We start from the raw sequence: 27,596 nt of genomic DNA on the forward strand, positions 1-27,596 counted from the left end.
CTTGGTCCGTGTTAGCCTTTGAGTTTGACGTGCATGGCATACATGCTTACATTGGCGATACAGCTACTAAAAAGTAAAACTTTCCTTTTTTTTTGGTTTAGCAATGCAGTGTCTCTTTAAGCAAACTTCATCCCAAACATAGGCTCTTTAACAGAACCAAAGTTACATGATTTATGTGTCTATGAATCAAGAGCGTCATAGGATCTCCAATACGAGGATTAGGTTAGGGCTGTGACAGACTGAAATAACATTAGTGGGAAAAAACAATCTATGAGTAATAAAGGGAAATTTGATCATATACTGCATCCATTAGAAGTTTTCAAGGTTCAGCTAAAATCTCTAAAAGCCCTGCTCTAGCTCTGATTAGAAAGACACAGGAGCAACACCTCTGGTTTGATATATTATTACCAGTTATATTGATTCCTATGTCTAGGTTGTAATTGATACTTTGTAAATGATGTGTTATCTTGAGGTTGTCTTTATTAGTATCTATTAATGATGGAGTGATAGTAGGAAGTGAATTGTTTATTTCCAGGATATTACAAATGTGTTTTATCTTCTATTTCTGTTTACAATATAGGCACCAAGTGCTTTTTTTTTTCAATCATCTTCTGTTTGTCATCAATTTTATAAAAACATTAATAAAAGTTGAGTTTTATCATATGAATTATTGCCCATAATGTATTTTTATTTGAACCCCTTCTTGACATTAAAACTTGCATACACAAGGAGGGCATTACAGATTAAATGGCACGGCACATTCTAACATTCTTGTGCCCATCAGCCATCCAACCATATTCACAGTTTTTCATCTCGATCCAAAGACTTGCCTCACCATTGTCTAAGACACATGATAATGGTGACAGCCTGTCAGAGCAATCACAGATATAATGTCACATTTTAATCATGCGCTCTGCCTCTCTTTTTCCTTACTTTGATCTTAGGTAAGAGAATCAGATCCTTGTTACTTTGTGTCCTGCAAGTCTGAAGTGTTCTAAAACTTGTTTTATCCCTTTCACTACTGATCACGTTACTGTTACTGTGATTAGTCTGATCAGTATCTCAGTACTGTTCAGTTTTTGGGAGGTATGATTTGGGGATTTTTATATTTTTTTAGTATTTTTTTTTTACCCTTTTTATTAGTTTTAATTTTAGTTGTGTCTGATCACTGCACCATATCTATTGTCAGTCTGATCAGAGTATTCTTTTTAATCAACTTGACCTGTTAATTATTTGTTTGCGGGTGGAGGTTAATAAAAAAAAAAAACAACAAAACAAATGTCAGTGTTATTTGTAGTTTTTCTTACTTTTCTCTGTAATCAGTCAGCTGTTTTCTCTTTTAGGTGGGGTGTAGGGTTCACCTTATTAGGTAGAAGTGGCTAATAGGGAGCGGTTGGAGGGAGTTGTTGCTAAGTAGGCAGGAAGGAAGAAAAAATGCATTTTGCATCATTTTGTGTTACTATTCTGTGGAAGAGGCTTATACCATTCTACAGTATGAATTAAACAGTGACACATTTGAGATCTTGAGAGTGACACTGGATATACTACCTCTGATATAAAGCTCCTAGGTAAGACTTCTAGTGATGGTGTTACTATTACCTACAAGGAGGCACTCAGAGTGACCCACTGTGTCTGATGAAAATTGGGTAAGCCTAGACTCAACTGTCCATGAAATATCCCCAACTCCTGGCATCACAATATCAACATCTTTGAGCTTATGTCTACTCAACTAATTTGCCTACCAGACAATAACTGTAAGTAAATCCAGATTTACACCACCACAGAAAACAAACACCTGGCACCCCACTGATTTGTCAGAGATGAAAACATTTTGTGCACTGACCCTAGTAATGGGTATAAAAAAACAGCATACAGTCAAAAGGAATATTTCAAAAAGGAATATAAAGACATATCACAATGTATATATTACAGTAACAAAACATGTATATTACCCTCCTATACAGTTTAATCTGCAGAAAATGCAAATATTTTCCAAATCTTCTACATTCACCATAAGAAACATGAAGGAAATTTACAAACATAAGAAATAGCAGACAGAGTGGTACTACAGACACTCCTCACTTACCGGCCTGGTTCAGTTCTTACTTGATCGGTAAGTGAGGATGCACGCAGGTCTATGTTCAGGGATATTTCCCCAAACATAGACAAGCACAGCAGAGCAGGGAATCCCTCAAATCTATGTTCAGGGAACATTCCCCGAACATAGATTCGATGGGAAATTTACCCAAACGTAGACATACTTACCAGAGCAGGGAATCCCTCTAATCAATGTTCAGGGAAAATTCCCCAAACATAGACCAGCTCTCTAACATGGGGAATCCCTTGAATCCCCCTGCTAGAGAGCTGGTCGTAAGTGCGAGCCATCGTAAAACAGGTAGGTCGTAAAGTGAGGACCACCTGTATATCACTAGCAAATTAAATCAATCTATAGATTGCTCTCACAGAGCTAGATAATTCTAGGTGTATCTCCCACAATGTAGTTATTAGATATCAAATCCATGGTTTGTTGTATTGTAGCGTCTCTCAAAGAAGAAGAAAAATACAGCATAGTGTGTAAATGAATACAAACAAATAGTTAATCTAATTATTATTTAGTATTGCACTTACAAAGATGAATAAAATGAGCAGCTTTACACTCTAATGTGGCATACCCTCTTCACCACACAACACAATAATTATCACCTTCTAATGGTAGAAGATATACTATAGTGGAGTGCTAAAGTGCAAGAATAAGGGGAATAACTTACTCCACATTAATATTAGCATATACAGAAGATAGTATATAATAGAAATAATTTCTCAATATTTAAACTTTATAAATTCAGACTACTCACATGTAATGGAGACCATATAAACTGGCTCTGTAAATAGGGCTGTTATGCTATTAAAGCAGCATCACTCCACTCCTTCATAGAGATGTATCCTCCGACAAAAAGAAAAAAAACAGTAAAGTGTATTATTCTTAATAAAATAAATAAAAATATCAGGTTGATATTGAGCTATTGAGCTCACCTTATTTAGAGCCTAAACTCTAAGGTGCATAGGTATAGTGCCACTATAGAGGGTATTTGTCACAAAGCACCCTACTTCAAGAGAGTGCATGACGTAGTTGTGGTGGTGAAAGAGTTAAAGGACCACTCTAGTGCCAGGAAAACATACTCGTTTTCCTGGCACTAGAGTGCCCTGAGGGTGCCCCCACCCTCAGGGACCCCCTCCCGCCCGGCTCTGGAAAGGGGAAAGGGGTAAAAACGTACCTTTTTCCAGCGGTGGGCGGAGAGCTCTCCTCCTCCGATCCTCCTCTTCTCCTCCCCGTCGGCTGAATGCGCACGCGCGGCAAGAGCTGCGCGCGCATTCAGCCGGTCACATAGGAAAGCATTCATAATGCTTTCCTATGGACGCTTGCGTGCTCTCACTGTGATTTTCACAGTGAGAATCACGCAAGCGCCTCTAGCGGCTGTCAGTGAGACAGCCACTAGAGGAAATAGGGGAAGGCTTAACCCATTCACAAACATAGCAGTTTCTCTGAAACTGCTATGTTTATGAAAAAATGGGTTAACCCTAGAAGGACCTGGCACCCAGACCACTTCATTAAGCTGAAGTGGTCTGGGTGCCTAGAGTGGTCCTTTAAAGTTTACTATTTGTCTGCACTAGACTGGAAATAATGATAAAATCCCCTGTAACACCACCTACACTTAAGCATAAATAATATAAATATTTGCTTTTTAACTCTGCCACCATCAAGACAATTTATAAATGGGGTGCGTATGTCCTCAAGGTAACTGAATAAGAAAAACCCACCAAATACCACAATATCTGAGCAATTGCAAAACACTCATTATTTAGTCTCTTCAGGTAACGTGATTCTTTACCAGACAAAGCCAGAACTTAATAAAGAAATATTTTATTATGAGCAAAAAATAGTCACAGTGCATACAAAAATATAGATGACAATCAAATTAGTTACAACAACAACCAGGGACGTATTAGCTGCGAGGCAAACAAGGGCAGCACAAAACCAGGATACACCAACAACAGATAAAAACAAAGGGGATAAAATAACAGAAGTCCTAATCACTTACTCAGGTTTTCAAAGTAAAACTTCTGCCCCAGCGGGGTCTCTGGTAAGAAAAGTGTGTCTCACTTAGAATTAGATTCTGGCCCCCAAGCATGTACAAATACACATCATAGTATCATTGGATGCATACCCTGTGGATTACCAAGCCTAGCCCAGAGGTGGAGATAAGGCGTACCTATAGTAACTATACGTGACCACCCCCTTGTGTTCCAGACCCACATGGTTCTATCTCCTCTTATATACTTGCCACAGAAATAATAATTGCATCTATGAATTTGTTACCATTTTTCCAATCCATAAATATGTTACACTCCTTACTTGTGACTCAATATAGCGAACATCACAATCTCTTCCCTTATGGTTAAGTTACACAAATCATGTTTGGGCTTGATTAGAAGCTTGTGCTGGTCACATTCCAAATATAACAAAAATGAGGCTTAATTATTATTCTGTTGTTTCTTTTGAACATGATACTGGAACAAAAAGCTTGTTTTTTTGTTCTTGAAAGCTAATGATCGTTAACATAGCAAAGAAATCAACTCATCACTTAAATGGTACAGGCATATGGCTGAAGACAGCTAGTTTATATTTAAACCAGACTTCCAGGCCACTTATGTGTGATGTCTCACACCTTGCAAAGCCTTTGATTAATCAAAGGATCAAGTTATATGGTAAACCATCTGACCCCTTTCACATTCCTATGCAATTTACATTATCCCTTCTGTGAACTGACCTTGCAACCAAGGGGCCAATGTACTACACAGATTACATTAAATGGCAATATTCTACTGTGCAACAATGAATTATGCACCCTTGGCGAGACAGGGATGGCAAGATTCCTGAGGCTTTAGAGCTTTTATTAACAAAAAAGAATAAAAACAGTAAAATAAAACATAAAATACTCTCCACAAAGAGATCCTAGATCAGCCAAAACACTTTCCTCTGAGCTTCTTTATTCAGCTGTAAGTAAGTCTCAGGAGTCTGCCATTTTTAAATAGCATATTGATCCTCCCCATCGATCTATTGAGGCTTGGATTCAAACAATTATAATACTCCAGGCTATCTGCCCCTTTAATCATCTTGATACACATATTGTAGACCAGATTTATTAGTTAGCGAAATTCCCACCCTTTTCACCTTTAATTCTATTTGTTGGTAACAGTTCCGCCTATTTCCGCCTTACATTCATTGGTGGTTTGATGGTGATTGATGGAGGTGTATCTTGCTGCCTCCGTGGTTGGCATAAGTGACGTTGCGTCTTACTCCGCTTGCCACTTCTGCCAACCAACTCAGACTGCCGCACCTCCATCTCCAATTTCCCTGTAAGGAGGATAAGAGGGATCACATGTGGGCACCGTATGCAGTGGGCACGCAACGCCAGCTCTGCCTACTCCAGATGGTGACTACATGTGACTCCTCTAGGCCTCTGTAAAAGGGAAGGGGCGGTCCTACAGGAAAGCGGAGTTGGAGGTGCAGCAGTTCAAGTTGGTTCACAGATGTGGCAAGTTCCACTATAGGTACAAGTATATCTTGTACCATTAGGAGGTGTATATTTAAAGTGTCATATGTTATTTTTTTCTGATACCTCTCTGATATTCATAATGTCATTTCTATATTCATTTGTGATTCTGTCAATGCACACAAAAAAAAAAAAGAGCCTGCAATAACAATAATTGTATTATTACTGGCATTTATAACGGGTCAACATATCCCATGGCTATGTACGAGTCAACGTATCCCATAGCTATGTACAATTGTGCAAAAAGACTATATATAGAGACCAGTACAAAAAAGTAGAGAGTGTCTGCCCGTGAGCTGAGATCTATTATTTTTCAGTTGTTTACATACTAAGCAATATATTGGTAAAAATTACTGATTATAACATGCCCTATTAATTTAAATATTTTACATTATAATTATTCAAAATACTGCTTATATGAATATGCAAGTGTTTATTATTGTAAAACAAATAAAAACCTTACTTTTTTTGAAGGTGTCATCAGAACAGCTTTACCGAACATGGACAGAGAAGTCAAAGAACAGTACCAAGTACTTATCCAGGCCAAGGATATGGGAGGACAACTAGGAGGTTTAGCAGGAACCACTACAGTTAATATAACACTTACAGATGTCAATGACAATCCACCCCGATTCCCTAAGAGTATGTTACATTCTGCTCAAGATCATATTAATTTACACAATGTATGCATGTATATTTTCAGCTGTATTCTAACTTTTCAAATACAACATTATTCCTATAATTGGGAATTGTGTAAAAATGCCAACAAATCCTTACTTAAAAATATTAAGCTCTTAAAGGGACACTATGGTCAGCAGAACAACTACAGCTTATTGAATTTGTTCTGGTGAGTAGAATCATTCCCTTCAGGCTTTTTACTGTAAACACTGTCTTTTCAGAGAAAATGCAGTGTTTACATTACAGCCTAGTGATGACTTCACTGGCCACTCCTCAGATGGCTGTTAGAGATCCTTCCTGGGTCATGGCTTCCTAAAATGCATCCACACATTCAGTATCGCCTCCCTCTTCATGCAGACGCTGATTCAATCCATCTCTATGAGGAGATGCTTATTGGCCAGGGCTGTGTTTGAATCATGCTGGCTCTGCCCCTGATCTGCCTTTTTGTCAGTCTCAGCCAATCCTATAGGGAAGCATTGTGATTGGATCAGACTACCACTTCTGATGATGTCAGAAGACTGCTTGTTTTTCTGAGTCTAACAGCATGCAGAGTTACATTTTCAGGCTTGAATACAGTAAGATGTTTTACTATATTTATGGAGGCAAGAGGGGCCAAGGGGGGGCCAGGTGGTTTTGTTAACACTATAGGGTCAGGAGTACACGTTTGTGTTCCTGACCCTATAGTGATCCTTTAACCCCTTAAGGACAAATGACATGTGTGACATGTCATGATTCCCTTTTATTCCAGAAGTTTGGTCCTTAAGGGGTTAAGGACCACATGACGGTTTATGCCATCATGGAGTACAGGGCTTTAACACCCATTGATGAAATAGACTTACATGAGTGTAGCGTTCCAACAGAGCTAAATCCCTGCTGGTACCAGGGAGCACCATGTCTCATTCCATACCTAAGAGTCCCTCTGTCAACTAGGACCACAATCTGTGCCTTAGACTTACAAACAAGGTGAATGCAGCTCTCAAAATAAGCCATGCACACAGCCCGTTAAAATCACAGTGGCTGAATGATCACTTTAAGCCGCAGTTATTATCTTAAAATCCTAGAGGATTTCAAGCTTACCCCAGGGAGAGCGAGACTCTGGTCTTCCTACATGCCCCCTGACACCAGTAATCAGTGCTGGATTTTCCTTCTACCCACAGTGTAGAGGAGCTGCAGTATTAGATGGATCTCTACTGATTAGATGCATCTCTACTGATGTCAACAGAGGGAATTAAAAGATTAGGGTTTGTATCAGGGTAGGGGTAGCATTAGTGTTAGGGGTGGTGTTATAATTCATGTTACGTTTAAAACTACGGTTAGTGTTAAGGTATGGATAGATGTAGGTTAAGCAGTAGGGCTTGATTTAGAAACAACACCAATGTTTGACACTTTTCAGTACAGTGGCACAGATAGTGTTACTTTATGAAACAGCATCCATAGAAAGTAAACGATAAGCTATGTCAAAATTTGGGCATGTCTGTTATTTGACCATACAAATCCCTAAAACATCTAGAAAAGGTATATATAAGAGGTATTTTTGTAATCACAAGTAGTGACAGAATGCAAATATGGGATTTTATACTAAGTAGTCTGTTAAATTATTTTGTTTTATCTAAAAACCCAAACAATAACTATAGTCAGCAGATATGACAAGGTTGATGAATTGTTTACATGATAAGTGTAAAAATTCAATTTGTTAAATACTCAGGGGGGTCTATTTTCTATCCATATAAAAGAAAATGTATTCATACTTACCGTAATTTTCTTTTCCTGGTTATAGGCCATGGCAGCACAATAATGGGTAGCTCCTCCCTATACCTAATTAGACAGGGACCAATTAAATGAAAGATATAAGTATCACCTCCTATCCCCTCCTCCCTTAGTCTTGTTACTAGCAATATCCCAGGGTGGGATCTTTGTGCTGCCATAGCCTATGACCAGGAAATGAAAATTACAGTAAGTATGAAAACATTTTCCTTTTTCCTGGCCATATCCATGGCAGCACAACAATAGATAAGACCCAAGCAATAACTAAGGGAGGGAAGAGAAAGAAAAAAAAAACACAGATTCCAGAATATGAAATGCAAAGTGCATTAGCACGAAAAACCAAAATAACAAACATTCAAACTCTAAGGATCAAGAGTTATCAACAGAAAGGACACTCTTTGCAAATTGATCTGATTGGCTTTAACATCTTTAATAATGTCTGATGAAAGTATTAGCCAATGACCAAGGGGCTGCTTTACAAATCAGTTCTGGAGAGGCCTTAGCAGCGGCCGCCCAAGAGGATGAAAGGAATCTTTTTGAATGAGCTTTGAGCTCCCCTGGAACTGGAATCTCTGAGACTTGATGTGCCTGGATGATGGCTGACACAATCCATCTGCTAATGATAGCTTTGGGAGCTTGTATGCCTCTTCTACATCCACTATGTAGGACAAAAAGACTCTGAGAACAACGCCATGGAGTGGTTCTATCAAGAGAGATTTTAAGACATCTCACTAAATCTAATGAGGAGAGATCATTTTCTTCTCTGTTTTCTTGTGTTCCTGGATGTATGTCTGGAAGGACAAATTCCTCGTTAATATGAAAAACAGAGGTGATTTTGGTCTGAATTCAGGAATAGTACGAAGAATGACTCTGTCTTTATGGAAAACTGTGAAGGGTTCTTTATCTGACAAAGCATGACACTCTGAGACCATTCTGCCTGTAGCTAAAGCCACCAATAAAGCAGCTTTAATGGAGAGAAAGTGGATAGAAATTAAGTCTAATGGTTCAAAGGAATGAGACTTTAGCGCTTTAAGAACCAGAGGTAAATTCCAAGGCGTGGTGAATGGCTTAATTTGTAGATTGATCTTTATTACTGCCTTGAGGAATCTAGCCATGTCTGTGTCAAAGGACCGTTTGTGGTTAGTTAGAGCTGACAAAGCTGATACACCTTTAAGGTGTTGTCCTTTCTCGAGGCCAGATTATAGAAATTCAAATTATTATTATTATTATCACTAGTATTTATATAGTGCCAGCATATTCGGTAGCACTTTAAAATATTATATTAAAATATTAAAATATTATCAAAGGGAAAGATTGAACAATAAATGAGACAATTAAAAAAAACAGGCACAATAGGTTGAAGAGGGCCCTGCTCAAACAAGCTTACAGTCTATAGGGAAAATATATATTTTGTAGAAGGGCTTTGTATATTTATATGTTTAGAAATGATCCAGGAAGAAAAAACACCCCATACTCTATAGTATGTGGTAGAAGTGGAACGTTTTCTTGCTTTGAGCATAGTGTCCACAACTGCTTGGGAGAAGCCTTTATTCTTTAGCCTTTCCCTTTAAATTTGCATGCCATTAGATTGAGGGAGGTCGGATCTGGAGAACAGGTCCTTAATACAGAAGATCTGGGACTCTTAGAAGCTGCCATGGTGGTTCTTCGCAAAGGCTCTGTAGGAGAGGAAACCATGGTCTGCGAGGCCAAAAGGGCATCTTGTATGTATTCAAGATGAGAGGAACAGGTTCCATTCTCATTCTCCTCAGGATGGGGAGAATCCGGGGAAAGGGAGGAAATGTTCTTACTGAATTGCCAACTGTTGGATAGAGTGTCTCTCCCTATGGCTTGAGGGTCGTTGTCTTTTGTAAAGAATGTTTTCCCCTTTTTGTTCTTTTGTTCTTTTTAAATCCACTTGAGGAAGGCCCAATTTATTCACTATCATCTTTAACACTCTGTTCGACAAGCTGGATTCTCCTGGATCCCTCCTGGTTCTGCTGAGGAAATCCGCAATCTGGTTCTCTCCCCCTGGGAGATGGATTGCTGTTAGACCTGCCAGGTGTCTTTGGGCCCAGGACATCAGCTGTTGCATAATTTCCATCATTCTGTGACTTTTGGTTCCTCCCTGATGGTTGATGTAGGCTACTACCGTGGCATTGTCTGGTCTTATTTTTACCCATTGCTGGTGTAGTTGTGATGAAAAATGTTTCAGGCTTTGAGAACTGCTAAAAGTCCCTGTAGATTAGAAGACTTGTTGCTTGTCGTAAAATTCCATTCTTGTTGTGCAAAAACTGTTCTGACAATGGGCTCTCCAACCCCATTGGCTGGCATCTGTCATTATCACCACCAACGAGATTTATCCCAAAGGAAAGACTTTGCATAGAGACTTCTTGTTTAGTCACCAGATCAGGGAATTGTGAACTGATCTGGAATTTTGATGGGTTGGTGAAGAAAATTGAAGAAGGAATTTTGCTTGAAAAGTCCTCATTCTGTATTGCGCCCACCTTGTAAGTCCTCTCAAGGAAGACATGGATCATAGCAGACTCATAGTTTTCTTTGTCAAAGTTACTTTGGAGGCCAAGATATCCACTATCTTTTCCTTGATTCTTAGAAATCGCTCTTGGGAGAGTTGAACAGCTCCTGTTGAACTGGGCTCCCAGGTATGTCATGGATTGACTCGGGAACAGATGGCTCTTTTTGACATTGACCTACCAGCCGTGATGTTGTAAGAACCGAAAGCAAATGATAGCGTGGAAAGACAAGATTTCTTTGTTGTCTGTCACAATCAGGATGCCGTCCAAATAATGGAAGATGGATATGCCCTGTTTCCTCAGTTCTGCAATACATAGTACGTACTTCACTTTTGTGAAAGTCCTTGGAGCTGTGCTGAGTACATTTGGAAATGACCCTCTTCCACAGTGAATCTTAGATATTTCTGATGTTTTGAGCACTAGATATGGAAATAGGTGTCCAATAAGTCTATTGACATCATCCATTGATTGGGGAAGACTATTTTTATGATAGATTGCAGGGACTCCATCTTGAACCTGCAGATGTGTAAGTATTGATTCAGTCTGTGTAGGTCTAGAATGGGACTCCACCCTCCTGAGGATTTACTGGTTAGGAAGAGGTGTGAATAGAACCCATGAGTTATTTCTGATGTTGGGACCTTTATTGTAACTCCTTTTTGTAAAGAGGAAATTAAGTCCTGAAGGGAAATTCTTTTCTCTTTGTCTCCTGGCCATCTTGTGATTTGAAAAGATCTTAGTGGGGGTTTCTTGTAAAATTCCAGAAAATATCCTCTCCGGATGATTTCTAGAACCCAGTTGTTGCTTGTGGATTCCTTCCATGCCATTTGGAATTGAAGTAAACGGGCTCCTACTCCTCCTGACTGGAGGAGGAAGTACCTTTGGATTTTCCTCCTTTAGTGCCAGACTGCCCACTTCTCCAAGATTGATTTCTTCCATACTCCCTTCCTGGCCTGTAGGATCTACTATCTCAAAATGGATAATAATATTTTTTGTCACGAAAGGGTCCTTTGGCTCTACGGTCTTGAGGCAAAAAAGGTATTTTACATTCGGCAGCTCTTTTGATACAATCATCCAGGTTTTTGCCGAATAACATGTCACCATGAAATGGAAGAAAACAAACTGCTTTAGGAGGAAGCATCGGCAGTCCATAATCTGAGCCAAAGTGCTCTTCTAGCAGAAATTGAAAAGGCATATTTTTGGCTAAGGTTCTGACTAGGTCTACTGCTGCTTCTGATGAGAAATCAATAGCCAATATCATGTCTCTTAAGCTGTCCAATATGGAAGATCTGCCTCTGCCATTTTTAATGTCCTCCTCTAAATTCACCATCCATACTTTCAGTGTTCTGGCGCCGACGTAAGGGCTACTGCTGGATGAAAGCCTGTTCCTGATTCCACATATACTTTGGAAAGACTGAAGTGTATCTTTTTATCCATTGGATCTTTATATGACCCTGCATTATCTACCGGTAAAGTGGTACATAAACCCAGTCTAACCACCACTGCATCTAACTTGGGGACAAAATCCAATGCTTCAGGAAACCTTGTTTTCGAATGGGTAAAGCCGTTAAAATTTTCCTTTAGCAGAGGGTTTTCTGTCTGATCTGGACCATTCCTCTTTAATAAGGTCTCTTACTGTTGCGTGTACTGGGAACATAGCCCTTTTTCTCCTGAGGTCAGAGAAATGGCGACTGGAGGTGAAAAGTTCTTCTTTGGAAGCCTCTTTCAAGTTGAGAGCTTTACAAACTCTAGATATTAAATGATCAACCTCTGCTGGTTCCAGGAAGTCTGGAGCTGCTAGTGTATCTACCTCTGAAGAAGACGCTAGATCTCTCAAGGGTTCTGTATCCATAAACTCCTCCTCTGAGTCATCTGGAGAATAATCCAAAGTCTCTGAATACCTCAGTCTTTTGTGAGCTCTACCAGCTTCCTTGATGCCTTGAGCGACAGCTTGTTTAATATATTGTATGATATCTGGAGTGGGTTTAGATGGACCTGCAGCCACTGATAAACAGTCTGTACAGAGATGTTTCCCCTCCAGGGCTCTGTTATCACAGGATTCACATTACGTCATTCTGGGCAACTTCCCTTTGGATTATCCTGAAGTTCTATTTCCTTTAGAACTATATGAATATATTAATGATATTCACTCTTTTTATTTATTTGCACATTTAAGAACCAGAAGACATTGATGAAAGAACATGGCTTACCTATACAGCTTAGATTGTGGCCTTTTTTGTTGTGAAGAGGAATCTGAATTCCTGGAGCTCAATCTTTCTTTATCCATCTAATAGAAATGAAAGAGATAAACAATCTCAAATTGAACTTCTGATCAAATAAAAAGTTACAAATAAAGTGTAACGGACCGTTTCAGCAGATAAGGGGTTAAAATCTGTTTAGGCGATATGCCCCTTTTTCCTAGACCAGCAGCTACTGCAAGCACCAATCTCCCGGACTGCAAACTGTACAAATCTTCCAACTCCCGAACTGGAACCACACGAACCCTGGAATCAGCCGAACAGGAAAAGCATATAATCCGCTTACACTCCTGGCAGTCAGCATACAATCCAATTCCCCCAAAAACGAGACGACACATCGGTTTGAGGGTCAAGCAGAATCTGAGGTCTGGAACACCCAGCCTAGTTTTTATTACAGTTGTGCACATACAGGACACACCCAGGGGGAGGCATAAAACAACCAATCAAGCAACAGTACAACCCACACATCCCCTCAGATAAGCAATTAACATAATTACTACATACAGTAAAATTACAGTTTTCACACATACTCTGTAACTTTAAAACCATACATCACATTCACATAAAATACATATCCACAATCAATCCATTCAGGGGAACTACATATTAAAAAATGGCATGAATCAGACCAGGGGTTCAAAAGTTAGTAAAAGTATATTTTGTTCCCCCTGGCTGGTAGTATTTTAATCTGACTCAAACAGTAAAAGTAAAAACATCCCCACAATGCATCCTGGTTTCCTCCCTTCTGCCCTGGAGATAATTGGAGAAGCAATCCAATTATCTCCCAGGTCAAAGACAAAACTCCAATACACATGTGGGGACCTAAATACAGGATTATGTTTTAAAATATATAAAGTAACTTTTATACATTAAACGCAGACATGTAACATATCCCCAGATAGCTCAGGTCCGCGTGCACATTATTAGGTGAATGGCACGCAGACCACACAAATACAGTTTAATTGCCATGGAGCCAAAGTCTTTCCCATAGTCTTTCATTATATGAATAGGCTCCATGGCATAGCTATCTGGGGGTATCACTGCTCACACCGGGCAAGCACCGAATGGCCCCCACTGTGTTTAAAGGGCCAGAATGAGTGACATGCACTCTGTTAGGGCCAAATACGTTTTGTAAAAGGGCCCAATCTCCCAGGGCCATAGTCCAAAGGCAAGAGGCGGGCAAGCAGCCCCCTCCAAGGACACGTGGCGAGGTCGGTTTCGCCACATAAAGGATATTTCTTTACGAATAATTTACCTGTAAATTAAGAAATCTGTATGAAGCTGTAGATCAAACAAGTAGGAAATAGGTGGAATTGTATTCTATTTGTAATCTATTTTCTCTCTCTCTGTATATATATATATATATATATATATATATATATATATATATATATATATATATATATATATATATATATATTTACAGAGAGAGAGAGAGAGACAGAGAGAGAGAGAAAATAGACCCCGCTTAGTATTTAACAAATGGCATTTTCATATTTTTAATATATATACATTAATGATACATAGTTCCTCTATATTTTTGGTACATAGTTATTCCAGACATCATTGACTTCGGAACATGCTGCAGTATACCAGTTTCCTAATATAATTCACTTTGACTAATTTACTAACTTGCTGTTCTGTTCAGTAACACTGGTTGACTTTTCCTTGATTGTTGCAATTATTTTATTTATATCTTCTTCTTTGAAGCTTAAAATTATGAATCATGTAAAAATATTTCAATTACATTTAAAAATGTAGTTTTTACTTTATATTAAACTAAGTGTGTGAACTAGCTAGCTAGCTAATAGTAATAATGCTAGAGTTGGCTCCCAGCTGAACGGCACCTGTACTCCTGATGGCAAATCCAGCACAAGCATGATAATTGTTTGGACGTAATACTAAAAGCAAGAAACCAAATTTTGTACTATTATAAAATACATTTTTATTTTATCTATTTAACTTATGTACCTAGAAAGACAAATTAGTCTACATTTCCATATAACTCAACCAGGAAATTAAATAGAAATATACATGAAGACCGAAGGTCAGCAAATATGAAATATGGGTTTGCAATGTACTCAAGGTGAATTAATGTAGACTCTGTAAGTTTACTGCCCTGAATTCTTAAGCGGACCATGGTTTACGTATCATCTATAAATCAATAAACTCTGATACACATCAGTAAATGATAAATAGTGGCAATTTATGTTGTACCTGTCAAATATCTAAAGTAAAAATAGTATGCGCATACTTTTATTTATTTATGACACCTGGGTTTTACTAGGCTCTTTGTTTTATCGTTACTACAAAAGTATTCTGTTAACATACTTGTTTTGTTGATTAATAAATTAATATTGGTGAACAAAAATTATATGATTCCTTGATTCCCAGAAACATATGGGCAGAATGATCATATGTACTGATCAGTAACAACATTAAAACCAGCTGCATAATATTGTGTAGGTCCCCTTCATGTTGCCAAAGCATATCTGATGTGTCGAGGCATGGACTCCACAAGACCTCTGAACATGTCTTGTAGTATCCGGCACCATAACATTAGCAGCATACCCTTTAGGTAGAGTCTGTGGCTATGCAGCCCCGTATGCAGCAAACTGCAATGCACTGTATGTTCTGGCACCTTTCTATCAAGGCGAGAATTAGGTTTTTCAGCAATTTGAGCTACAGTAGCTATTCTGAGTGATCAAACAATATGGACTAGCCTTCACTACCCATACAACCCACACACATCAATGAGATTTGGGCACCTATGAACCTGACGCCAGTTTCACCACTTTTGGTAGGTACTAAACAATGCATACTGAGAATACCTCTACAAGACTTGCAGTTTTGGAGATGCTCTGACGCAGTCATCTAGCAATCACCATTTGATCCTTGTCAAAGTGCTAATTTTTCCTGATTCCAACACATTGAATTCATGAATTAATAGTTCACTTGATGTATAATATATCCCAATCCTTGATAGGTGTCATTGTAATGATAACGTCGATGTAATTCACTTAGCCTGTCAATGGTTTTAAAAGGACACTATAGTCACTAGCTTAAAGAAGCAGTTTTTGTGCATAGATCATGCCAGTGCAGTCTCACATTTCAATTCTCTGCAATTTAGGAGTTAAAATATTTTTGTTTCTGTGCATGCAGTCCTAGCCACCCCTCCCCTGGCTGTGACTCACATAGCCTGCATAAAAAAATGTTTCATTTTCAATCAGATGTTAACGTACTTTAGAAGTTTGTATCTCCTGCTCTGTAAATTGAACTATAGTCACACACAGTAGGCTCCTGCAAGGTCTATGAGACTATTAACAGTGCACGTTCTAATACGACATTCTAAATACGACATACAACATTCTAAATTAAACATACATTCTAAATTAAACAGACTTGCAATTAAGGAAGTGTAAACACTAGATCTCACTTTACAGGAAGTATTAATGAAGGCTGAGCAAGTCACATTCAGGAAGGTGGGGCTAGGGCTGTATAATCAAAGTGATGCAACTCTTAAGTGGCAGAGAATTGAGCAGTGAAACTGCAAGGGCATGCACATTCAAACTGCTTAATTAAGCTAAAGTTATTTTGGTGACTATAGTTTCCCTTTAATGTTGTGGATGATCAGTGTACTTTTTGGTCTTTTTAATCGATATACAATAAATAGTTTATGGACTGTAGAAGCAACCCCTAGAGAGTATAATTGCACCACCATTTCCTGTACAATCTTTTCCTGTACTGTAGGGCTTAGGCAGGATTGGTTTCCGTACAGGGCACCTAGTTTTGGATAAAGTTTATATGCAAGCTTTTCTATGTGCAGGCCAAAAGATAGATTGGGGTCTAACAACATACCCATGTATTTGAAAGAGTGGACTGCGGTCAGTGTGCCATTTGAATTTGTTTTGATGGATAGGTAGGAATTGTGTAATTTGTATAATTTAGGTACTGTTCCAAATATCATTGTGACAGTTTTGTCAGTGTTCAGGAAGAGTTTGTTCTTTGCGATCCACTTTTCTACCTCTGTAAACTGGTCTTGGAGCGCAGCCTCAAGCTGCGGTAGATCGGATTTGCTTGCATAGATTACTGTGTCATCTGCGTTTTTGAGTTTGTGCAGTAGAATGTCGTGGTCTACTGTGTCAAAGGCCTTAGCAAAATCAAGGAAAATAGCTCCAGTTAGGTCTCCTTGTTCCATGCCAGTTTGGATGTCATTGCAAACTTTTAAGAGGGCAGTTGTAGTAGAGTGATTCTGGCGAAAGCCTGATTGATCAGGGGTCAGATAATTTGATTATTATATGGACACATTTTTCCAAGATTTTTGACAATACCAGAAGCAATGATATTGGGAGATAGTTAGAAACCAAAGTAGTGTCACAACTTTTATGGATAGGCACTACTCTCGCAGTCTTCCAAAGTTTTGGTATGTATCCAGACACCAAGGATTCTTTAATTAGAGTTGCGACAGGTTTAGCAATTGCCGGCGCACTGAGCTTCATCAGCATTGCTGGTATGTGATCAGGTCCGGATTGTTTTTTTAATTTTTAGATTATTAAGATGTTTTTAATGACAATAACAGGTACAGGTCTAAAAATGAACTTGTCTATATTGGGCCTTGGCAAATTTAGTGGGGCCTGATCCACATTTGTAGTTTCAGGATGTGTGTCATTTATTAGCTTGGCAGTCAGGGCAGTAGAGCATCCGACAAAATAATTGATAAAGGCATTTGCTACATCTAAGGGAAGTTGCAGGGTTTGGTTATCCACTTTGACAGTGGAGGGTTGGGAGTGGCTTGGGGGAGTTTGTAGTTTATTTTTGACTTTCCAAATGTTTCTAGGGTTTGAGATGTTATTGTTCAGATTTTCATAGAAATACTGGGCCTTGGCCAATTTTGTCTGTTTTGTGCATATATTTCGCCATTGTCTATATGCACAGTGATCATTCATAGAGCCAGTAAGCTTAAACTTTGACCACAAAGAATCCCGAAACTGGTACATTTGGATGAAGTCAGCTGTGATACAGTTCATATGTGCTCCTTTTACCCTCACCTTACGCAGCGGGGCATGCAAATTCCAAATTTGTAGGAGTTCAGACTGAAGGAATTCAACAGAACAGTCTATGTGACGAAACCAACCTCGCCACTGAGAACTGGAGAAGCCTGGTTGCTAGCCTCCTGCCCTGCGACTATGGCCCCTGGACATATTGCACTGTAAAAACTATATTTGGGCATGTAATAGTTTATATTACTGCTACTGGGCCTTTAAGGGCCATCCGTGGACCTATTGGGACTTGTGGGATACTGTACCTTTAAGACTGTAGAGCATATTACAGTAATCCTGCCTTTAGTCCTTTAATATCATGTATGCATTTATGTGTTCAGTTAACCTGGGTTATATGTATGCAGCATTCACCTGATTGTTCGATAGAATCACTCCATTCAGTATATTGAGTGAAACTACCGAACAACCAGACCACCCAGGAATAAGTGTGCCTCCAATTACCGTTTGCAACAATGTTGCAAACGGGTAATTGGCAATCAGTGTAATGTATTCTTTGTCCTCTGGGTGGCCGCCATTCGGGAAACGAACACGTGGCGGCGGCCATCTTAAACTACCGAACAGCGGTGTTTTGCCGTCGAGTGTCTGGAACTAAAATCGGACACTTGACTAGGCAAACACCGCTGAGACCTCCATACTTCCAGAAATTCGTATAGAAACTACCGAATGACCCGCCGTTCGGTAGAAAGAACCCCACAAACAAGGGAATTCATTCAAACCCTCTCCAGGCTCTATAACACAGGCAATTCGTCTGTTTTCATTCCCTTGTTTGTGACCGACCGCAGGGCCAAAATGCATGGAACTGTTTTCGGATACTTTACCCATGCGGTCGGTCAAATCTTTGGAACCCCATATCTCACGAACCGTTCATCCGAATGACTTGAATTTTGAATATGGTGTACCCCCTGTTTTTGGGGTACATCCAGAACTTGGCTGGAAAAGTGTACCGGATAATTGGGTTTAATGTTATCTGAGGGGAGGGGATGTGTGGGCTGAACCATGTATGTGATTGGTTATTTTATGCCTCCCCCTGGGTGGGGCCTGTATGTGTACTCATGTAATAAAAACCAGGCTGGGTGCCCCAGCACCTCAGACCACTGCTTGACCCTCAACACGGAGCCTTGTCTCGTTCTTGGGGGGATTCAATGTATGCTGTTGGAGATTGACTGCTAGGAGTGTAAGCTGATGTCTGCTTTTCCTATTCATCTGCTAGCAGCTATTCGTGAGGTTCCAGCTTGGAGTGCTATCTTATTCCCTGGTATGCAGTTCGGGAGTTTGATGCATTCGCCTGTATCTAGTTCGTGAGTTTTGATGTTCTGCAGTAGCTGTGCCTATCTGAGAAAAGGGGATTATCGCCTAAACGGATTTTTCCCCTTTTATGCTGAAACGGTCCGTTACAATTGGTGGCAGCGGTGGGATCGTTCCTACAGCCAGAAGGACAGCTACAGAACACCATTGCTTTGGATTTTTACAATTTGAGGGCAACGCATGTCTGAGTACAGCGACCCTGACAGCACCAGGATGGAACCAGCAGTGGAGTACGATGAGGGTGACATGGATGACCGGGATGCATTAAGGAAAGGCATCTGGTACCAGGCCCTGGATAACGTACAGTACCAGCGGGGCAAGAGTCTCCCCAGTGAAGAGCAGCGATGGCAGACACGACTGGCACTGCGGATGCCCTTCCTGGGAGAGCAGCCCCTGAAGGGATGGGTGAAGGAACTAGAGCACCGGGTATGGCAGGAGCTATGGCTGGAGGATGCCTACCAGGCGCTCTGGTGGTATATGGCACAGTATATACCCTGGACAGCCGAACATGGCAAGCCAGAGGGAGAAGAATTTGATGGTCCTGGCTTGTTATGGGAGTCCTTTGCAGAGCCTGGCTTCGGGAGCCCTGCGCAAACCAGACTGCAGGACATTTTCTATGAGAGGGAGGCTAGGCATGAGTGGGATGACCCCCATGAGGTAGAGCAAGACCTGGCTCACCTAGCAACCCTGGAGTGGGAACTGGAGCAAAACTACCAAGATCTCTTCCACTTCATTGGGAAGGCTCAGCAGGACAGTAAGGTGACAGACCCAGATCCAGACCCCTTCCGCTGGGAAGATATTGTAGAGATTTACTGGGAAGAACCCCAGGTGGCCGGTAGAGATGGGACCGAGGTCTCTCCACCGGTCCTGCAGGGAATTGGGAGCCCAGTCTCCATTCCCCAGCGGCAGGCTGAGTTACAGGGGGCAGAGGTAGTTGGTCCTACCCCCCAGCAGCAGCGTGAATTTTTGGGAATAGAGAGCCCAGTCTCCTTTCCCCAGCAGCAGGCTGAGTTACAGGGGGCAGAGGTAGTTGGTCCTACCCCCCAGCAGCAGCATGATTTTTTGGGAATTGGGAGCCCAGTCTCCATTCCCCAGCGGCAGTGCGAAGTGCAGGGAGAGGAGAGCAGCGTCCTCCCTCCCCAGCGGCAGGCTGAGTTACAGGGGGCAGAGGTAGTTGGTCCTACCCCCCAGCAGCAGCATGATTTTTTGGGAATTGGGAGCCCAGTCTCCATTCCCCAGCGGCAGTGCGAGGTGCAGGGAGAGGAGAGCAGCGTCCTCCCTCCCCAGCGGCAGGCTGAGTTACAGGGGGCAGAGGTAGTTGGTCCTACCCCCCAGCAGCAGCGTGACTTTTTGGGAATTGGGAGCCCAGTCTCCTTTCCCCAACAGCAGGACACTGTATTGGGAGAAGAGACAGTCGGTCTCCCTCCGCAGATGATGGAAGTATGCATGGGAGAGGAGCTTATTACCACCTCTCCCCAGCATCGGATTATTAATGGGCAGAGTGTTCTATCGGGAGAGGAGCTTGTTACCCCCTCTCCCCAGCGGCAGTTTAATGTACCAGGGTAAGACTGTAAGCCCCCCACCGGTGCAGATGGGACCGTGGTCTCTGCACTTACCACACAGGGGGTAGGGATGGTCGGTCCTACCCCCCCACGACAGAACTATGTATCCAAGGGGGAGACAACCGGTCTCCCCATTCAGCAGCAGAGCTATGCAACGAAGGGGGAGACAATCCGTCTCCAGCAACCAGGCTCCAACCAGACTACTCCGGTGGTAGTGCTGGCACCAGGACAGAGTATCGCTGGTCTCTGCCCACTCAGCAACCCACCAAGGCAGCCTACCAGTCCCCTGCACAGCCGTGGTGAGGCACCTGGACATGGACAACTTTCTCCTCTACCCAGGTGTAGTAACCATTTATTGTGGGTGGGCTGTACTGATTTTTCTGCTTTGTGGGTGGGTTGCTGGACTAACAAGGGCACTGACCGGCAGGAGGTCAGGTACCCTGTTAGTCTTTTTGGAAAGGGGGAGAGATGTGACGAAACCAACCTCGCCACTGAGAACTGGAGAAGCCTGGTTGCTAGCCTCCTGCCCTGCGACTATGGCCCCTGGACATATTGCACTGTAAAAACTATATCTGGGCATGTAATAGTTTATATTACTGCTACTGGGCCTTTAAGGGCCATCCGTGGACCTATTGGGACTTGTGGGATACTGTACCTTTAAGACTGTAGAGCATATTACAGTAATCCTGCCTTTAGTCCTTTACGGTCCGTTACAGTCTAGATCTGGGATAATGTTTAATCTGTACCATGGGAGGTTCTTGATGTCATTTAGAAAGGATTCAAGATTACATTTTTTGAATGGCCTAGTTATTTAAACTAACCTTACAATGTTAAAACGAGGACTTCTTCACTGTAACCTAATGACAATGATGTTTAGACACGCTTGTGACTTCTATAAATATAGAAAACTTGGCTTAAACCAACCAATCAGTGTGTTCTTAGCCTAATTGCAGGGCGGGGGAAGGCTTTATAAGTCTGCGGGGAGCCCTCCATGGGTGAAGATGGATTAATTTTTTTAGCGTCGGGTTTTTTATTTTATTTTAAGTTCGACAGGTATGATGGTTTTTTATTTGGCATTTTTTGGGGCTGAATAATGAAGATTTTAGAACAAAGAAGATGTCAAATGGTAAGTTTAATTTTTCTTTACAGGTTAGTGATTTTATTCCCCCTTCACCATTTTTAGGGTGAGGGGGGTATGTAGGGGGTAACTTTTTATTTGGGTGGGAGGGGTGACTAGGGACTTGGGTACCCTTAGTCACCATGATTAGGGGGGATTTCATTAAGGGCACCATGCAGGGGTGGGGGCCGGGGGGAGGACAGTAGGTCCCCCCCTATTGTTATTTAGGGACCCCACCCACCACGCAGGGGTTGGGGCTGGGGGGAGGACAGTAGGTCCCCCACATTCTTATTTAGGGCCCCCACCCGCCACGCAGGGGTGGGGGCCGGTGGGAGGACAGTAGGTCCCCCCCACAATCTTATTTAGGGACCCCACCCACCACTCAGAGGGTGGGGGCAGGGGGAGGACAATAGGTCCCCCCACTTATTGTTATTTAGGGACCCCACCCGCCATGCAGGGGTGGGGGCCGGATAGTAGGGTTGTTTTTTTAAACAGTGAACTGTCACAGGCACTGATACTCAGTGTTTGTTTGTTCGTCTGAAATATCCATTCATTGATTCGTCTTTCTGGTGAATGAATAGATGAAATTCCCGTTCGCATGCCCAAGTGTTTCACTGGGCATGTGCGGGAATCTCACAGTCTATCTAGTGTGGGCAGATAACGTGTCCCACAGGGACTTCATCTACCCACACAAAGATGGCGGCGCCCTGAATATAGATTGGGGCAGAAAATAAGGATTAAAAATATGTAATATGGGGGGCTTAGGGGCATTTGTGGGTGACTAGGGGGTCCGTTAGATGAAGTGGAGTCGGGGGGGGGGGTTTAAAAAAAAAAAAAAAAACGGGATTCGGCCATGACAGTGCTGCTTTAAGGGTAAGACAAACTTTTGAAGCTGTGTCCTTAAGGTGTTAATTCCCCAACAAATAGAACCCCAAAGGAAAATAAAGTTAAAATGCTAAATTCAGCAAATATAGTTATGACTGTTCAATTCTTCCAAACCTCTTCAGCAGAAATGTGTTTTTTGTTGGGGTCAGCAGAAATTACATATAATTTCAAATGCATGCTGTTGTTCAACTAACACAGGAAAAGTGGGGAAGTGAGTCAGCGAGTATGAATCCTAATAAGAAAAAGCAGCAATCCCAAGCAAGGACTCCCTCAAGTGTCCTTGAAAATAATTGGAAAGATGGCAAAAAACAGGGTAATGGGGCTGTGCCACAATAAAAAATAAAAAAATAAATGTATATAAGTCCTAGCTTTGGTAAATTCCTGTATGTACAGACCTCCTTTCCTATGTATAGCTGTTAATGAATAGATTTCCAGTCAATGGTTGGTATTGTCCCTGAATATATATATTTTTTTAATGCTATAATTTCCCCTCTGAGGCATTGTTAAAGACAAACTAAAGGGATTCAAATTTGTTACATTTTCGTTATAACTAAAATTCTGCATTACATTTTTTAATAATTTTGTAGCCTGCCTCTGCACTTTTTCTAGTACCATAATATTCTTCTTTAGAACACATGCCCAAAATTGTGCTGTTCTTTAATCTGCATTTTTACACATTTAAATCTATGACCCAGGCTACCATCTCCCACTCCCACACAGTCACAGCAAGGGTAAAATATAGTGCATCAAAACTGGTCTTCCTCAGTAGCTGCAGTCAACGTGTCTGGAGAAATCCTTCTTGGGTGTCTAGATTGTTTTACTGCTCTTCCATTTTTTCCCCTCTTTTGTCACTTGATCTGTGAAAAAAAAATCTAAATTACAAGCTGTCCCCCAACTTTCAAACATCTTTTTTTTTGCTACCTCTTGATTGGTGGAGGTCCAGCCCACATTACCGGGTAGACCTCTTGTCCATCATTGCAAACTAAGCTGATTGCTTATTTGACCCGACCAAAAATGCCTTTTCTCCATTTCATCACCTTTTTTTTTCTCGTTCCAAGAATGCCACTGCTAAGTGAGAACTGAACTGAGTATGTTCCTGCTTGCGTAAGTCACTTCCCCCCAGGATTCTGGTGTGTGGCAACTCAGAAATAGGTATTTTGGGCAATCACCTAGTCAGTTGAATTGCATTTCGGATTCAATCAAATCTCCAAGTTTAACTTTTACTGAGTTTTAGCTATTGAATGTGAAATATGTTTATGTCTATAAATGAACATGTAAGAATAAATGTGTAGACAATGGGAAAGTAAGTCAAAGTGTCTGTGTCCATATATTTACATAAGGTGAAAAATAATTGTAACTATTCAGCACTATACATTGATATATTTGTGTTATTTAACTATAATATATAGAAGAGATAATATACCAAGAGGAGATTTGTCAAGGCAAATCAGGTGCAATTTTGGGTGCAAGTTTAATAATGGCAACTTATTTGCCGTGATAAATCTCCCTTTTAGTGATTTATTGCATCAGTTTCACATACTTTATTACACTGATTAAGCCGTGCATAACACATTTTAATTGGCTATTATGTTTTATAAATATTTACATTGTGATTGAAAACCCATAAATAGACAATATATGAATTATCCTAAATTACTCATATATGTTTTTAATAGAAATGTCAATATACAGAGTATTTTAAGATTACGAATGAGTACCCGTGTTAAGCATATATTCAGGTATAATTATGATAAACTAATGTCAAACCTTAAAATAATACACTGTCTCCATACTAAACTATTTTGACTCCACTTATCAGGCATATTTCATTTGAAAGTACCGGAGAGTTCCCCAGTTGGGTCACCTATTGGTAGGATTCGTGCCGTTGATCCTGATTTTGGAAGAAATGCAGAAATTGAATATAATATTGTTCCTGGAGATGGTGGAAATTTGTTTGACATAAAAACTGATGAAGAGACACAGGAAGGAATACTCATTCTTAAAAAGGTAACTAAAATGATTCAAGTTTTGAAAACACTAATGTGAATCACAACTTGTAATGTATAGTCTCATATAACACTCAAAATGTGTTGATAAATAGCTTTTCTTTAATTTCAAATGATGATAATACATTTAGTTATTTTGAAATGATGACAAATGTGGTTTTAAAAATACTTATTTTTACTTAAATCTAGTTTCATTTTATAATTTATAATAAACTGGGTTAGAAGGAAGATCTTAGATATATCTAAGCTACCGGTATGTAAACAAAGGACATTTAAGAAGGGAATTAAAGCTAGCAATATAATGCTGGTCATAATCGCATTTAATAAATGTTCAGCATCTTTTTTTCATTGTGTTTTAAAGTTGCTATTTATGAAGTTAACGCATAGAGGATAATAGTCATTAAAATATAGTTAAATGCTCTAGAATGCAGACTAGAAGGGAATTTGTTTAATATAAGAAAGATGTATTCACTTAACAACAAAACTAAGGAAGTAAGCAAACTTGGTACATTTAAAGAGCCTACTGTATTAACATAAATTAAAATGACACAACTATGACATTTGCAATATATGAATATATATTCCAGTTGTGACACTAGATTCACAGTGAAGGCAGTAGTAGTCCCATTTGTCATTGGAGAACTCGGGGCTGTGACTCCCAAGTTGGGGGAGTGGCTTCAACAGATTCCAGATGTGACATCTGAGATCACTGTCCAGAAGAGTGCAATTCTAGGAACAGCTAAGATACTGCGCATAATCCTTTTAAATTATATATACCCCCTTCTAGTACCATCTTCTGCACTGTTTGCTTGTTTTTTTTCTCTCTCTTCCCTCTCACTCTGTGTTCTTCACACAAGCTATTTACGACCCTCTGCAAGAATGGTGTCTATTTTCTATCAAACCTGTGTTTATCTGCACTCATGTCGCTTTATCCCGTGTATCATAACTCAACTTTGAATTCTATTTGTCGTCTTGTTCAGAAATGCTTTAGACTTGAGAAAGGGAGATTCTCCTGAAAGCTTGTCATTACAAAATTCTGTTAGTCCAATAAAAAAGGTTTTACAAGATACAAATTGTATTAGTTTTTTACATCTACATCATTGGACTAATGCGACTACAATCTCTACTTGAACAATATATATTTTAATAGTCTAAGTAGTCTGGGTATGTCTGGAGTAGCAGGTTATTAAATTAATCATCCATCATGGGATGCTGTAATAATGAAATGGATGAAGCCAGGCATGATAGAGATCCTGTGTGTATTCCATTTCCATGATATATAGCCAGAGATCCACATGGCAACATACAGAGGGTTAAACACATTACAGAATTTACTAAATTCTATTTCAATATTGTAAAGAGTTTTCATGCTGTATAAAACTATCAATTGGGTCAATAGATCCGTGAGAAATAATTAATACATGGTAGATTGACAAGTTATTTCATTATTGATTCAATATGTAGTTTACCTTTAGTAACTGTGCACTAATGTTCTATATAATAGAATCTACTCAATATCTCCAAGAGAATCCAATGCTAAATAATTATTTGACAATTAATTTGTTTTTCTTGTGCACATGAAACTGAATAGTTAATGTAAAATACTTATCTGTGTTTTCACCAAAAATAAAAAACATCTTTCCAAATGAATTGCCAGTTATTTAACATGTTTATTTAATATGCCCTAACAGCTAGAAAATTAGGACACGATTGGAGTTTCAGATTTGAGGAACTGCTTATAATTAATAACACACATCTGATTTCCTGTGCCAATACATCTCAGTGAATGTTGTAAACTGCTATTATAATTATTATTATTTTATACAGTTACAATTGTAGCTATTTGAACTCAAAGTCTATTTCTATGCATTTTATTGAAATTATTCAAATAAAAGGAGACATTTTCACTAATAACCACTAGATGGCAATGATGGACAACAAAATATTGAAATATTTTTAATACATAGAACTGCAGTTAGCTCTTTCTGCTATCAGTTCCATATGAAACTTATATGCTTTAATTATTTTTATCAGGTAGTACAGTTTCTGAAAAGAGAGATACGTGAAGCAAAATTTGTCTTTGAAAGATTTTACTAAACCACATACCGTGTAAGCTTTTGGATCTTCTGCAAACATCAGCACATTATGTACTCTGATCTTCATTATGCATATAGTGAAAAAAAAGGCTTGATTTTAAAATAAATATTTGATATTCTAGCTAAATAAAGCCTTTTTGGTAATGTATACATTTTATCTTTCAGCCACTGGATTTTGAGACAAAAAAAGCATATACTTTTAAAGTTGAAGCCTCTAATACTCATTTGGATCATCATTTTAATTCTGTGGGTCCATTTAAAGACACAGCTACTGTTAAAATAAACGTTTTAGATGTAGATGAACCTCCTGTCTTCAGCAAACATTTCTATACAATGGAAGTATATGAGGATACACCTATTGGTACAATAATTGGGGCTGTAACAGCACAAGATCTTGATATAGGATCCAGCACTGTTAGGTGAGTGACAACATTGTTTTACTGTAAAAGTTATTACTATGCATTTAAAAAAACAAAACAAAAAAACTGGTAATATGTTTTTACAATATGTTGTATCATATAAATGCATAATAAAGAGGAACTGCCACTTCTCTGGAGTTTATATAATGAATAAAACATTGAAAATAACTTAAAACTCATGTTGAAGTGTTTTTTTTCCCATAATATTTTTAATTTTCTTTTAAATTTATATTAAGGATGTAGCACATTACATCATAATCATAGAGCAGAAATAAGAAACATTCTTTTAAGTTCCTCCTCTCT

At 39.7% G+C, this 27,596-nt stretch overlaps 1 protein-coding gene across 1 annotated transcript in view; it reads left to right on the top strand.

The window, feature by feature from the left end:
• CDH12 (cadherin 12) overlaps positions 1–27,596 on the top strand; it is a 758,791-nt gene that overhangs the window by 700,549 nt on the left and 30,646 nt on the right. Inside the window, exons 7-9 of the mRNA XM_063451837.1 lie at positions 6,090–6,257; positions 24,592–24,779; positions 27,040–27,293. Of these exons, the coding sequence (XP_063307907.1) occupies positions 6,090–6,257; positions 24,592–24,779; positions 27,040–27,293 (610 nt within the window). The remainder of the gene's footprint in view (positions 1–6,089; positions 6,258–24,591; positions 24,780–27,039; positions 27,294–27,596) is intronic.

This window comes from Pelobates fuscus, chromosome 4, assembly GCF_036172605.1.
Source record: "Pelobates fuscus isolate aPelFus1 chromosome 4, aPelFus1.pri, whole genome shotgun sequence".
In the NCBI taxonomy this organism is placed as follows: Eukaryota; Metazoa; Chordata; class Amphibia; order Anura; family Pelobatidae; genus Pelobates; species Pelobates fuscus.